This window comes from Melanaphis sacchari, unplaced genomic scaffold (genome assembly GCF_002803265.2).
Source record: "Melanaphis sacchari strain LSU unplaced genomic scaffold, SCAv2.0 Contig1018_pilon_pilon, whole genome shotgun sequence".
NCBI lineage: Eukaryota > Metazoa > Arthropoda > Insecta > Hemiptera > Aphididae > Melanaphis > Melanaphis sacchari.
In genome coordinates this window covers 17,849-34,537 of record NW_020270374.1, presented here as the reverse complement: position 1 = coordinate 34,537, position 16,689 = coordinate 17,849, and the positions used below count along the sequence as shown (strand labels likewise).

The window sequence follows — 16,689 nt, the reverse complement described above, 5'->3', positions numbered from 1 at the left end:
GGAAAACGACGCTTTACGGATGCCTGATATGGTCGCTTCGCAGCCAAAAGCGTTCCGTGTTGTCCGTGGCATTCACAGGAATCGCAGCGTCGCTCATTGATGGCGGCATGACTGTGCACTCGACGTTCGGATTACCGTTCGGCACGCTCACGGACGATTCGACGTCGTCCATCGCCATGCAGTCGTCACGTGCTCAAAGGATACGTGACGCAGCACTCATCGTCTGGGACGAAGCGCCTATGTCTCCGGGACTACAACTCACGGTGATCAATCGGTTGCTCAAGGACGCCATGGGATCGGAGTTACCGTTTGGCGGTAAACCAGTCCTGTTCGACGGCGACTTCAGACAGATATTACCGGTTGTACGCAGAAGAACGAGGAGGGACATTGTCAGGTCGTCGATCAAGTATAACTCTCTGTGGAACGAATTGGAACAGTTCAATCTGACACGAAACATGCGAGCCGACAACGACGTAAATTTCGCGAATTGGTTGCTTCAGCTAGGGAGCGGTCGGTTGCTAACGGTCGACGGTGTTCCGGACACCGTCGAATACCGCGAGATATGATATGTGATGTTGCTGATTTGATTGATTTTGTTTTTCCGCAGCAATTGTCGTTGGCTAATGTCGACGAGTTTTCTCGGAAAATAATTTTATGTCCTAGGAACGATGAATGCAGACAAGTCAATTGCACGGTGCTTCAACGCATCGACGGTGCACACAGGAGCTACACTGCCATCGACACTGTGGTGGTCGACGACACTGACGAAGTGGCCAATTATCCTACAGAGTTCCTCAACACTCTAGAACCGGATGGATTGCCACCGTACAACTTGACTCTGAAAGTCGTTTCGATCGTCTTGTTGCTGAGAAATCTAGATTCACAGAGGCGACTTTGCAACGGCATGAGGTTGGTAGTCACTGAACTGCGACGATACAACTTTAAAGCGAGAATGTTATCTGGTAATGCACAGGAAGACATAGTCATACCTGCAATACCGCTCACGTCAAATGGAGAAGATGACCTGCCAGTCATAATGCGACGAGTAGAGTTGCGATGACCATTAACAAGTCACAGGGTCAAACTTTTGATAAAGTTGGATTGCTTCTACCTTCACCGGTGTTCACGCACGGACAATTGTACGTAGCGTTTTCATGCGTGAGAGACTCGCAATCAATTAAAATTGGTATGTGTGGTGACGATCGTGGTAGAATTGTCACCAAAAACATTGTCTACAGAGAAGTTCTCTAAGTAACATGAGTTGGTGCTTATATTCAAATATATTTATTGGTTATGGTAAAAATGAATACAGAAGAAAATATTTCTGATAAAATAATTTACTTTGTTCGCGTAAATTAAATTTTTTCTTATCGTCTTTCTTATCTGATATCTCTTGCGCGCGCCGTTATCGTTATCGTTATCTCCCGCCGCCGTCGTTATTGTTTGTTTTTCTTATACAGTTTTTTCCGCTTTTCGCCCGATTTCCGGTCTTTAGCGACCTTTTTCCGTCGCGTTCTCGACGCTAGGTCGACGCTAGGCCGAGAGCGGGTTTTTTTCGTCCCGTCCGCGCGCGTTTTTCGTTTGGATTCAGTCCTCGGCCGCGTCCTTCGTGGAGACGGACGTCGCCCGTTTTTCTCCGGTTTTTCTCTCCGCCCGAATCGGTTTCGCCTTTTACGCGTCCCCGAATTCCGTTCGCGGCCGTCGCCATCGCGTCCGGAAAACGCGTTCTCCGGTCGTTTATCGTGTCGTCACGTATGTACTATTGTTTTTTTGTTTTTTTTTACTATACGGTAAATCGTTTATCCCTATCGAATACGCGTTTATTTGTTTTCGGTGTCTCTGCCCTCTGACGCCTCCGCGACCTCATCGTCTCGATAGCGTACGAAATACGATTATGTGTATAAAAAAGAAACGTGCGCACCGTCCATGACGTACGTCAGATATGACCAGATCCTTATGTGTATTATACAAAAACATCGCAAAATCGTTGTTCTCCGGTCGTTGTAATGCCTTTGATCGCGTACGTTTGGGGCGATATCGAGATGTGTGTATGTGATAATAAACTAATAATGTAATGAATACGTCGGAAACACTCTAAATGACAATAAACGTGCGATTTACGGTTTGATGTTAGGAAAGGTTCCCCGACGTTAGGTAGGCAGGTTCGATTCCCGTTCCGGCGATATTCGGGCGGCTCCATAAGAAACCGTGTATATCGGATTTTTTGCATTTTTTTTCTCATTTAATTCGATCGTTATTAATTGCCGTTTTCGTTTTGATATCCAATCTCACACGTTTAATTTTATATTGCTCGATTGATGATGTCAAAATATATTATATTACAATATACTTTACACGAACATTAAATCACACAATAGTATTCAATTATTCATTTTTAAAATAGATTTAAGATAGATTATTATATTATATATACTTAATTAAAAATAATAAGTAATAACCAATTATAGTTATTGCTAACAGTCTGCACAATTCAAATGTACATATTATGTGATATGCAATTTATATTATAGCCTGAGGACATTCTATTGATGACAATACAGTTGTTTCACTCAGTTTTGACGGTGAATTCATTATTTTATATGTTTAGCCTTTCAGTTGTTTACATATGAAAGATACAGGGGAAAAACAGTTGCACATTAAATATTTTGTCATCACAGAAAGTGTATAATATTTCTTTTCGATATCTAACCATCTATAAAATATCAAAAAAAATATTAATTATGTATAGGTTTTTGATCTTTAACTCGCTAACGTTTGACATGCATTTTCCATAATACGTTTAATATTTCTCCTTTACGCCAAATCGTCCGCGATCCGACGCAGTCCTGGTAGGTTCAAACGCGTTTAACTGGATTTTCAATGGTGATTGCTTAAAAAATCGAGCGCTCGATTCGACTTAAACTTTTTTGCGTACTAAACAGCACAACGCATTCGACGTCAGGAGGTATGACAATCTGCCGCAGTCGGATTGCCCTGTCAGGAATCGATATTCACTGGATGATGACTGATAACTAGACACTTGATAACCGTTTTGGAGTGTATTTATTTATTTTCCATACTCAAAAGCATCGGGCGAGCCACGGGAAATTCATCCAATCCGCCGAAATCGGATTGCCCTGTCAGGTATCGACTTTCACCGTACCGGGCGATGACTGATACCTAGATACTTAATTATCTTTTCGGAATGTATTTATTTATTTTCCATGCACAAAAGCACAGGGCAAGCTACGGGACAAGGTGTATTACACCTGTAAATTTAATGAAATAACCCACCACTAAACGTTCGAATTGGACTTTTATATACTTTTATTATATTATAAGATTATTATTTACGCGTTTAAAACGACACCGCTAAAGTGTAAAACCACCAAATCAGAGGTACCAACGTCTCAAACGTCGTTATCACTGGTTTCGCCTACTAGACTTTTCTATACTGAGGCCGCCGAGAGAACGCTACTCGCTCGCGCATCCAAATGATCGAGCTCCGCAGTATCGTACCTAAATTTCTCCCACTCTACCACCTAGTCGCCGCCGTAAATTCCCCTACTCAGTACGCAGCGATCGGTGGCTAATCCCACAGCCGCCGCCGCTTAGCAGTAAACGGTGGTTGTATACACCGGCTCAAGCAACACACTATGAAAAAAATAATACCTGGTGTCAGGCGTACCTATTGTGTATACAAAAACAATACAAATAATATGTATATAACATCAGTATTTTATTTATGCATTTATGTAGTTATTCTAACAAAAATTAGTAATTGTACATTACATTACATTTTAATATGCATTAAGAAAAAAAAACAAAAACAAATATAAAAATACAAAATAATTTAAATAGGCACAAGAAATCAATCTGAGTCTACATCCGAAGAACTTGTATCACCTGTTCCTATGGTAAGGATATGACGTTCTTCTTCGTCGGGTTGTCCGTCCATTACTTCATCACTTAAATGTTCAAGGTTCATAAACTTGTCTTCCTCCTTTATAGCATGTCCAACAAAATTGGTCCACATTTCTGGTGTTACATGTTCCACCCCTTTTTTTAGTAGCTCAAGTACGTCCTTTATTTTAAATGTGTTGTTGTGTGTCCGGACATAACTTTTTACCGATGACCACGCGAGCTCTATAGGATTTTGCTCGCAATGGTATGGCGGTAATCGCAATACGAGTTTTTTATTGTCTTTCGCGTATTCGTCAATGACGTATTTGTCGTATGTATCTTTTAATTGTCTCACTTTATTCATTAAATCATTTTTACACGTCGGATGGATAACAATCTCACCTCTACACTCAAGCCAATCTACGATTTCTTGTTTTTTCCAAGACATATTTGGTATTTTACATTTCTTCACCGAGTGATACGAGGCATTGTCCATCACAATTATGGCATTTTCTTTTAATAACGGCAGAATACGTACAAACCATTCATAGAATGTATCTCCATTCATCTCGTCGTGGTAGTCTGATGAATTTGTTTTCGATTCGAAACATAAAAGGCCTCCCGAGACAAAGCCATCTGTCGACCCGATGTGTAAAACGATGAGACGCTTACCTTTCCCGGAGGGTTCTTTTTGTCCTGTTGTTAGGCCTTCAAGAAATGCTCCACGTGATGATGTCACCGTCGTATCGACCCACTTTCTACTATGTGTTTCGCCAGCGTTGACCCATGTTTCATCTAAATAGTATATCGGTCTGTTTTGTGTTCTGTTATGCTGTATTTTGGTTAAAAAACTTCGGCGCCAAGTTATTATATCTTCTCTTTCGAGAAGTGCACTATTACGATTTTTTTTCACGTATTCAAATTGTAAATCTTTTAATACTGCCTGGAATGACGTACGTTTCATATTAGGCAATTCTTCATCCTCATTAATGGCTACCAACATTTTTTTAATTGTGGGTACTTCACGGTTCCTCCAAAAATTGTGAATTTTTTGACCAGTGCCAATAAACTTAAGAAAAAATATATATTTAAAAATTAAAAATATTCAATAGGAAAATAGTAATAGAAACACTTACTTTTCCTTTTGGATTTTTTTTAGCTGGAGATACAGTTACATGTTCGTCGTCCATGTTGTTAGGTTTTTAAACGTAAAAAATAAAAATGGCGGTTTGATAGAAAAAGCGAAAATTGTGTTCCCGAAAAAAACAAAAATGTTGTGTATCGTGTATGTATTCAATAACATAGAATATCGAAAACACTATGATACGCTCTGTATACAAACACTGTCACCGTTTCCCGGTCGGCGGCGGCGTCGGTAGGCGGCAGCAGCTGCGCGACGGTGGCGACGACAGCGTCGGCGGCCAGAATTAACGGCGGCCAGCGTTTTAGAAGGTTTAATGGTGGGAATGCGCGAGAACGGAGGAATTTTGGTCGCTGCCCAGTAGCGTTCTCTCGGCGGCCTCAATATAACTGCGGTATTCATAAGTCCTGTCTCCGACCTAGGAAATTCACTTCAAACGATTTTCAGCTACCTAGGATATTCACATACAGCGAGTTTTACCGACCTAGGGTATTCACATACAGCTAGTTTTACCGACCTAGGGTATTCACATACAGCGAGTTTCACCGGCGCTAGTTAAATAATAAAAATAACATTAATCCATTTCAAAATAATGTGATAACAACGTATAGAGCGATACGAGAAAATACGAAACGTTTCGTACCGGTTTATCGCAGAAAAGTTTTTCGGCGAAGAGTGTGATAACAATACCTTGAAACACGGACACGGACACGGACTAAGATATATAAATATATCTTTAATCGTGCCTTGGACTAAGATAATATAATTATAATAAATCATAATATTATACAATAATATATTATGGATGGAGCCACAACTCAATATTTTGTTGTAAATATGTTAGCGACAAGTCGCCAGTTATGTAGGCTTTAATGCGGATGCGCAAGCGATTAGTCGCATATTTTTCCCAATGATATAATAAATTTAATATAAATTATGTAACTGATAATATCAATGATGAACAATGATTATGATTAGTGATCAATGATCATTTGTTTTTAACTATTGATTTTGAATATATTATTTTATTATATAGATTAGAGGTAGTCCTACAACATACTATATTTTTTTAACATTGTGTTATATTATATATAATCTACAATATATATCTATATAATATAAACTATATATAAAAGTGATACACAATTTATTCTTCTCAACTAACTCGGAATAAATTATAATATGTGGATATACTTTGTCATCATAATGGTGCATTAATATTTAATGCATTAATGTATAAATATATAATATGTATATATATGAATTGACAATATAATATAATATAATATAATATACCGTGGTTGATAATATTAATATTAATAATAATGTTAATATTATAATAATTAACATAAATTAAATTTATTAATTGACAATTTGACATACACTTTCATAACATTACATCATAGAGAATAATACAATATTGAACTATGAATGTTTTAAAAATATATTCACAAAATAAGGTTAAAAATATTTTATTAACATACATTTTCACAATATTACACCACATATGATGATAAAATATTGAACTATAAATGTTTTGAAAATATATCCACAAGGTAAGGTTGAAAATATTTTGTGGACATACATTTTCACAATATTACACCATAAATGGTTATAAAATATTGTCATATGAATATTTTGAAAATGTTCTAGCAATGTATTACAGGAAAACATTGTTGAGAAAACATTATGATAATTTTTTTTTAAATATTTAAAATTGAATATTTGAAGGAAAACCTTGTTCAAATATTTTCAAAATATTAATATTTTTCAATTGCTATGTGGGATTGTTTTCAAAGAAAATACCGGATTAAAAATAAATCCCAATGGTGACAAACCAATAGATTTTTTTGACCTACTAGTGACCGATGATTTTTATGACTTCGTCCTTGAGGAAACGAATAATTATGCAGCTGAATTATACTTGACTAGGTCCAGTAATAAATCTCGTATCTCAAAATGGATCGAACTTACCAAAAATGAACTAAAAGCTTTTTTTGAATTAGTTTTTCATACAGGCACGATAAAAATGCCACGATTGACTGATTATTGGAAAACTGATAAACTTTTTAATTTAAACTGCTTTCGTGAAGTTATGAGTAGAAAAAGGTACATGCTGATAATGCATGCGTTACATTTTAGTCGCAACCCTGAATGTGGAGCTGGAGTTTCTAAACCTAGTTGGTTATATAAAATTGACACAGTTGTAGAATATTTCAAAAATTGTATGCTTGAAGTATATCAACCATCTAAACAATTATCCTTGGACAAGTCAATGGTCCTTTGGCGTGGCCGATTAATTTTCCGTCAATTTATAAAAAATAAACGCCACAAATACGGAATAAAACTTTATATGTTGACTTAACCTAACGGACTCGTTTTAGATATACTTATTTATTCTAGGCAAGGTACCGATAGTACACTTGAAAAAAGTCATACAGAGCATGTTGTTTATAGACTGATGGAAAACCATTTAGACAAAGGTCACTCACTCTTTATGGATAACTATTACAACAGCAGTAGTTTAGCACACACATTATTACAGCGTAAGACATATTGTACAGGAACTCTTAGAAACAACCGAAAAATTGATCCAAAAGAAGTTATTTCAAAAAAACTCAAAACTGGAGAAAGTGTTTGTAAATATACAAAAGGTGGTGTGTGTATAGTCAAATGGAAAGACAAAAGGGAAGTCCTGGCTATAAGTTCTGAGTTCAAAAATGAAATGGTAGAAGTACATAATAAATATGGTCAATCTAAATTGAAACCCTTGCCGATTTCGGAATACAATAAGTTTATGTCTGGTATTGATCGGCAAGATCAAATGATGTCGTATTACCCTTGCGAAAGGAAAACTTTGAGATGGTATAAAAAAATCGCAATACATTTTTTGCAAAAAACTTTGCTAAATTTTTTTTTGCTGTATTGTAAAAATGTCAAAAAAATATCATATTATGATTTTCGAATATCAGTCATCAATAGTTTGATTTCTTCTAATAAAGACACAGTACGACTACCATGTTCACTATTACCACAAAAGCATCTTCCTATCAAAGTAGACAAAAATCGTAAAAACAGGTATATTCGTAAAAGATGTCGAATTTGTGCCGCTAAGGGGAAAAGAACAGAAACCATTTATTATTGCAATAAGTGTGAAGATCAGCCGGGATTATGTTTAGAACTCTGTTTTGAAGAATATCATAGCAAAATGTAAGTAATTTCATTGTTATTCCGATTGTTATTAACCACATAAAAAATTGTTTTTAGATAAGCAACATAATATTATAGATATTGCATTTTAAATTTTATTATATAATTTTAGTTTTATTGTATTAACTATTTTATGAGTAACGTATTGTATTAAGTATACGTTTAATTATTATTACAAAGTAAAATTAATTAAATACTGAGCAATTACAAATGGCATTATAATTTTTTTTTGATTTTTTTTATGTATTTTATTTTTTACACTTAGGTACTTTTATAAAAAAAAAAAATGTTTTATTAAAAAAAGTGAGTAGCATTTGAAGTGTACTTTATTTTATAATATTCTAAACATAATAGTATATTGTATTCATAATTCAAATACTGAAAAATAATAATAAGAATTACGTATGTTGAAAAAAACAGAAGGTATTGCTCTGGGGGCCGACGTCGACACATAGTCGACCGACGTAATTGCGGGACCGATTTCGCGCGGATTCTCGGGCAACGCGCGCCAAATACTACGAGGCACTCAACGTGTTAACTGAAGAGTATAAATAGATTATGTTGATAATATTATTTTTATATCTCATTACTTACTCGTGTCTACTAATATTTAAGAATTTATGATTTATCTATCTTTTGCGCACACGCATTACAAGTGTAGAGACACGCGAATAATATTATAATATATTAATAACTGGCAGTCACTATAGGTAAATAACTTTTTTATTATTAATATTATGATTTAATTTATTTAGTTTATACAACAACAAATAAATGTATTGCATTTTAAATTATTTAAAAAGTAAACATTCTTATTATATTTTTTTATGTAATCTGGAGTCTATTTATGAGTTTATGACACTTATTAATATTTAATATTGATGGGAGAGTGGTCACTTCATTTTATGTCAGAATGTTTTAAAGAATAAAACAATTAAATTAAATTAAAATAATAAGAGTATATTTATAATCATTCTGTACGCCCGGCCCAACTCGGCAAGAGTGCAGACAGACTACTAGACCACTGATAGACAAAGGACACACTAAAAAACATAATTATTATAATCGATCTCTATTGTCATTTGTCGTCGTGGTCAGTCCGAATTGTCGGCCGACGCACTCCGACAACGTACACAAAATAATATAATAAAAATAGATCGAGTTATATAAAAAATCGCCGTGCGTCGTGTAGACCACAGCAATAACACAAATTAATATAAAAACATTTTAAAAATAATAATAATAATGATATTTAAAATCACTACAATATAAATAATTATTTAGTTAAATAATCATTATTTTACATTCTGATTTTTACTTATATTAACTTTAATAAAAACGTATATTATATAATTTATTATTAGGTATAATTCAACATAATATCTAATCGAGATTGGGATAGATTCAGATCATATGAATCGGGATGTAAAAAAAGAGAAAAGAAACAAATAAAACAAGATTTTTTAAAAACACAGCAAGGATAATTTCTTAAATTTTTAAGTAAAGAAAATGATAAGTTAGAAAGTCAGAGTGATGTATTATTAGCTAATAAAATCTCAACTATTTCCCAAGTTAACTCCGAGGAAGAAAATCTAGAATTAGAAAGAGAAAAATCACAGGAATTATCATCCATTTGTTTAAAGTTTCCAAAAGCGTTAAATAAAGATTCTAAGTTACCATAAACTATAATAAGTAATTTTAAAAAATCAAATTCCGTTGAATTTCAAGAAATATTATCCTGTAAATCAACTTCAAATGAATCAAAAATAATATTATCAAACACTGCTATGAATGATTTCAATATGTACGATGACCCTGCAAATTGGCCAATATCTATTAGCTAAGATTTAAGAACAAATCTAGTAAAGTTAGGTCCTAAAAGAATAATTAATTTTAATTTTCCTTCACGTGTAACTATTTCATCTTCGAGTGAAAGAGAAATTAATAGACGATTTTCAACCAATTTATACTATAGAAAGTAACCTAATGGTGAAATAGTTGATAGAAATTGGCTGGTATATTCGATATCTAAAGATCACGTATTTTTTTTTTTTTTTGTTGTAAGTTATTTGTTCTTTCTGTCTATGGTAGCTTAAGTGGAAATGGCACAAATGATTAGAGTCATTTAGGAACCAAACTGGTAGAACATGAACGATCCTTAACACGTTTTAGGTGCACAGAAAAGTGGTTTGATTCAAAAATTAGAATACAACAAATGTCTACCATTGATAAAACTAATTTAGAAATTATTGAAAAAAAAAAACACTTTGGAGAAATGTTTTAAAAAGGATTATAGCAGCTATTGTCTACTTAGCTAAACACAATGAGGCTTTTCGAGGTACTTCAGATGTAATAATTACAAAAAATAATGGAAAGTTCTTGGGCCTTATCGAAATGATTGGAAAATTTGACCCAGTTATGGGAGAACATTTAAATAAAATTAAAAATCACGACACGCATGTGCATTATCTTGGTCATGATATACAGGAAAATTAAATTAAATTGATGGCCGTTGCAATAAAAACTAAAATAATTCATCTCATAAAATCAGCTAAATATTATACCATTATCATGCATACTACGCCAGATATAAGTAGGCAAGAACAGCTTTCAATTGTTATTGTATAGTTAATATGGAGTTTGAAAACGAAATGTGCGATCCGCAAATAAATGAGTTTTTTATGGATTTTGTCAACATTGAGTCAACAACAGGTTTTAGTTTAACCAATGTTTTTTAACATTATGATATTGATTTATAAAATTGTAGAGAACAAGCTTACGACTATGGTAGAATTATGATTGGTCAATATAAAGGAGTTCAGAGTCGTATACTAAATTAAAATCCAAGATGCAGCAAATAGTTCAACCATAGCTTTATTATTTTTTGGAAAATTGAAAGGATTTATTCAATATTTTCATCTTCAACTTAACGCTGGGATATACTTAAAAAGCACTGTAACCTGTTAACAGTTAAAAAATGGGCAGAAACAAGATGGGAAAGTAGATTAGAAAGCGTAAAGGCCATTCGATTCCAATATAAACAACTTACCGATGCATTAAAAGAATTATTTAACACTACTACTGACGGAATGTTTAAGAGTGAGTCTCAGTCATTATTAAAATCTATAAGTTGCTAGAATTTATTCTAAGTACAGTAATTTGGTACGATATCTTGCTCAAGACCAATATTGTAAGTAAGAGTTTACAAGGTATAGAAACGGATATATCTTTATCATAAAATTTATTAAAAGGGCTTATGGAGTTTTTTGAAGAATACCGGGAAAATGGTTTTGAAAAAGCTAATATTTTAGCAAAATCTGCAGAAGTTCCACAGATATTTAAATTAAGCCGATTACGAAAAAAGGCGCGTATGTTTAATTATAAAATCGAAGACAATTTTGCTGTTGATGGTGAAACTATATTTCGTACTACGTTTTTTATTATTATTATAGATCAGGCACCAAGTTCTCTAAATTTACGTTTTAATCAATTTAAGATTTACAATGAAAAATTTGGATTCCTATTTCGCATTGGGAGGCTTAAAGAAATGGAAGACGACGAATTAATGAAAAATTGCAAAGATTTTCATATTATATATCTTATGGATAGCGAGGTCAAAGATATTGACGGTAATGAGTGTAACGATTGTCGTCTATCGAAATCGTACATTATTCCTTAAGTAGGACACACGTTGTTAAAATGCTGAGTGTGAGAAATGGCAAGCGGAGCCGATTGCTGACCTAAGGCTTTTAGGCAGCAGTCTAAGGTATATAACAAGGACGAATACGTGTAGTGTAGGAGAGTGTAGGAGTGTGTGTGCGACACCAGGAGCAGACAGACGATTAAAAGACTCCTCAAACGATCCGTGCAGCCATCCACCATCCACACTCATGGCTTGTTAATCTACCAGGATCGGTAACCTTAATTCTATTATATAATCTTAAATTATCTGTTAAATATACGTTATATTTTAACAATTGTGCTTTACTTAAATAAGGTAACCCTGATCTAGTATATTAATATTACACACCGAGGTCGAGTCCTCGAGACCTCGTTAATCAAAACATAACTTTATCGGTAAGAAAACGCGAGAGCGCTTCGCAGGTGAAGAGGGGACGTTACATGAGTTATATTATGAACTTCAAATATTTAAATCTCTCGTGAAAATAAACACTACTGCACTTCAATCGCTTTCCATGCTAAAAAAATTAAATGGTTCGTTTCCAAACATAACTGTAGCTCGAATAATGTTAACTATAACTATCACATCGGCTTCTGCTGAAAGATCATTTTCGAAATTGAAATTAATTAAGAACTATTTAAGAAGCACTATGTCACAAACAAGATTATCTGGAATTTCAACAATATCCATTGAAAAAGATATAGCTGAAACTATCAATAAAATTATGACACCCTTATAAATGATTTTGCAAGCCAAAAGTCAAGAAAAAAATCGTTCTAAAATATATAATCAATAATAATAATATATTATTTTATTTTATACATTTATTTTATATATATATATAACTAAAAAATAAAGAGTAAATATTAAAAATTAATCGTCGTGTATTATTTTATTTCAACTATTTTGCACGGAGCCCCGCAATTTGTAGCGCCGGCCCTGTTTGAAGTGAATAGTTTTAATAATCATGACTATTAAAATTCGGATACATAATCATACATATTGTATTACATCTGTGGATATGTTACAAGACATTAATAAATACATTAAGTGTAGGCTTGTCAAAAAGCACTATTAGGTAAAGTACAGGAAATAAACAAATTGTAAGATTATTTAATTCCTTAACTAAAAATTATGATTTTAAGCCAAACATCATTTTGTGATATACCCGAGGCAACATTTACAAATATTAAAACTAGAGGAGGATTAATTTATCCAAATATGTTTTTATTCAATTTGCTAATAAATATAGAGGAATCATTTAAACAATTTTGTAATGATTATGATGTGTTTCAATTGATGGTGGATGATTTCATTAATAAAAAATTGAAATTAATTAACACTCTTCCGTGTAATACACATAAAATGGAAGTACTTACTTTTATAATATCATATTATGTGAAGATGAGGATGTGTCAATACACAAAAGTTTTAAACAATGATCAAAAAAAAAAAAAAAAATAACGCAAAGAAAAAAAAAAATTCAAAACTTGTTAAGACATAGGTACCTAATATGTTTGGTTAATAAATAAATCACAAATTATTTAAACATTAAAATAAATTTGTTTAATACATTTATATTGTATATTGATTACCGTACGTTTTAAAAACTAGAATCATTTTTCCCTGTGGCCTTTATACAATTTCAAGAAAAAATTTAAAATTCTCAACAAATTGTTGAAATTAAAATTAATGTTAAATAATGAAAATAAACACGGACTGATAGTACTATCTTAAAAGAATAGTAATGGTTTGATTTTAGTCCGTGGTAGCTCTAAATTCGTAGTTGCTATCATCTCCGGAATTTCCACCCCGCACTTTTTGCCACTAGTCTACTCCAAACCTTTAGCGGCCCGGTACCGCATCACCCACCAACCTATTCGTTTCCAGTCCATACTATCTTAGTCCGTGCTCCGTACCAATATGGATATTGCTGATGACAGGTAACAAATTAATTCAGGCCACTGGTCAGCTGTTTGTTCTTCAAGTACGCAACGGCACAACGACTAGTAACCAAAACATTGATAATAATATAATTGATAGCGGACGGCACTTACAGTTTACATACGCCGATCGATCGTTACATGACGGAGATCGCGACACACAATATTATGTTAAGTCAACGGTGAACAGGACGACTGCGAGACACAATATATTTATATATAAATATTTTGTTATGGATTTTTACACACAACACAAAATATACGTTCGCACCAATTGAATACTAAAATAATTAATGTATTTATTATTAATTGGCAGTAAAAAATTATAAAGTATAGCTACAAATTGTTGATCTAACACTGGTCATACTACGACTGACTGACTCCCGGTGTGTTGTCGCGACGATGCCCCGTGTCAAAAACCCTTATTCAACGGATCCCACGGTCGCAGCGTTGTACCACACACTCTGTTTTACGATTACGATGAAATAATAGATATATGTGTAAGAAAAAAGATATGCAATATTCAGGGGTTCTTAACTTCCCCCCCAGACTAAATGAGACACTGGGTTCCATTGACCACAGTGTTTCACTCTAGTTAAAAGCCTTAGTAAAGTTTCATATTTCCCACTTGGGGTCAGTTCAGTTTGACAATAAAATAATAAAAAAAAATTACAATTGGATGCTTTCCTGAATACCACTAGACTGTTCTGCTTCTGATATTTCAGGATTGTATAGTTTTATGAATTTTGTTCATAATCTAAAACTTAATATACTAATTGTTAATAATGTTAATATAAAAATAATAAAGGATAACCATTTACCCCCAATATAAAACAATATAACATCCATCCTCCTAAACCATAATGAGCACAATTATACAATGGAATATAAACGGTTTTTATAAACGTTCTGTTGACATCAACCGTATTCTATACAATTATCAACCAACAATCCTTTGCCTGCAAGAAACCAATCTCAAAAATAATCACTCGGTGCATATTAAAAATTACACAGGTTACTTTAAAAACCGAACTCTCGCCCAAAGAGCGAGTGGAGGAGTAGCTATCTTTATAAATAATAATATTGAAAGCGAAAACATCCCAATTATATCCGAACACGAAGTAATAGCAACAAACATTAAATATCAAAAACATCTATGCATATGTAATATTTATCTACCTGACAGCAAAATATTTACTAAACAACACCTCAAATATATTGTCAACCAATTACCTAGACCCTTTATCCTTTTGGGCGATTTTAACAATCGTAATACTACATGGGGATGTACCTCCACTAATAATCGTGGACAAATTATTGAAGAATTCTTAGATGAAGAATCTCTTATCCTCCTGAACAACTGTGAATCAACCAGACACAACGTCTCTAACGGAACCTTTTTCGTAATTGATCTCACTATTACAGACCCTTATACCTCTACATTATTAGAGTGGCAAGTTCTAACATCTTATAATGAAAGCGACCACTGGCCTATAGGAATTCAATACCATAACATTTCACATACTAAACCTCAATCTACCAAGTGGAATCTTAAATATCCAAATTGGGAACTTTTCACTGATTTAATTGAACACGAATTAATCAACAAGCCTATGAACTTAAATATAACTATAAATCAATCAACAATTAACTCAATAGTCAACATTTTCACGCACACTATTATTGAAACAGCACATAAAACAATTGGCCTTAAGATTCATAAAAATGTAAGAAAAACGGTTCCGTGGTGGAACAATGAATGTCAAGAGTCTATCAAAAAATATAAAAAAGCACTAAACCGTTACAAAAAAACGAAATCTGTATCTGATCATATCCAATTAAAACATACCAGAGCTTTTTCACGATATATCGTTAAAAAGCACAAAACCATCGCTTAGCAAAACTTCACTTCCACAATAAACAATAAAGTAAACCCATCAATCATATGGAATAAAATCAACACTATCAAAGGAACTAAGTTCAGTAAAATACCTGATATTCTGCACTACAACCAAGAGATAGTTACAATATCTAATGCTGCTGAATCTTTTGCACACTTTTTTCAAAAAAACAATAGTGACGATAACTTCCCTCTTGAATTCATCTCTCTGAAGAAGACTTTTCGGGATACCCCTACGACTTTACCTTGCAATAGTAACAAACATTTTAATAAGGACTTTGACATATCAGAACTTACTAGTACCCTTAACACCTGTACAAGTAAAAGCCCAGGCCCTGACAACATACCATATATATTCCTCAAGAAACTTCCCCCAATCGGAATTTCATCTTTACTTCAGATATACTTCAGATATATGGACACAAAGAGTTTTTCCAGACCAGTGGCGCAATGCAAATGTTATCCCTATCCCTAAACCTTCCAAAAATAAATTTGAAAATGAAAATTACAGACCCATATCTTTAATTAACACTTTAAGCAAACTTTTGGAAAAAATAATCAATAAACAGCTAATTTGGACTCTGGAAACAGATAATCGTATTACTAAAGAATAATGTGGTTTTAGACAAAATCACTCTACGCTCGACGCATTAGCAACTATTCACACTGACATTTGTACAGCATTTCGAAGAAAGCAACATTTAATTTTAATTGTGTTAGATATTAAAAAAGCATACGATATGGTCTGGAAAGAAAGGTTCTTAACTATACTGCAAAACTGGGGTATCAATGGAAATCTTTTCTCTTTTATCCGTAATTTTCTATCTAACAGAAGCTTCAATGAAAAAATTAATAATCAACTTTCAACAATCCACAACACTGTTAACGGTCTCCCTCAAGGATCCGTAAT

At 33.4% G+C, this 16,689-nt stretch overlaps 2 protein-coding genes and 1 pseudogene across 2 annotated transcripts; 2 read left to right on the top strand and 1 right to left on the bottom strand.

The window, feature by feature from the left end:
* Positions 1-290: 290 nt before the first annotated feature.
* LOC112602152 lies at positions 291-1,060 on the top strand (annotated as a pseudogene).
* Positions 1,061-3,871: 2,811 nt separating this feature from the next.
* On the bottom strand, positions 3,872-5,093 carry LOC112602144. Its single transcript, XM_025350092.1, has 2 exons — positions 5,040-5,093; positions 3,872-4,972 (listed from the first exon to the last, which is right to left on the bottom strand). The coding sequence occupies exons 1-2, from the start codon at positions 5,091-5,093 to the stop codon at positions 3,872-3,874; spliced, it is 1,155 nt and encodes a 384-aa protein (XP_025205877.1).
* A 1,980-nt stretch (positions 5,094-7,073) lies between these two features.
* On the top strand, positions 7,074-9,936 carry LOC112602138 (piggyBac transposable element-derived protein 4-like). The gene is made up of 3 exons (XM_025350078.1): positions 7,074-7,315; positions 7,448-7,909; positions 9,756-9,936. Exons 1-3 carry the CDS (start codon positions 7,074-7,076, stop codon positions 9,934-9,936), a joined length of 885 nt encoding a protein of 294 aa, XP_025205863.1.
* The last annotated feature ends 6,753 nt before the right edge of the window (positions 9,937-16,689 follow it).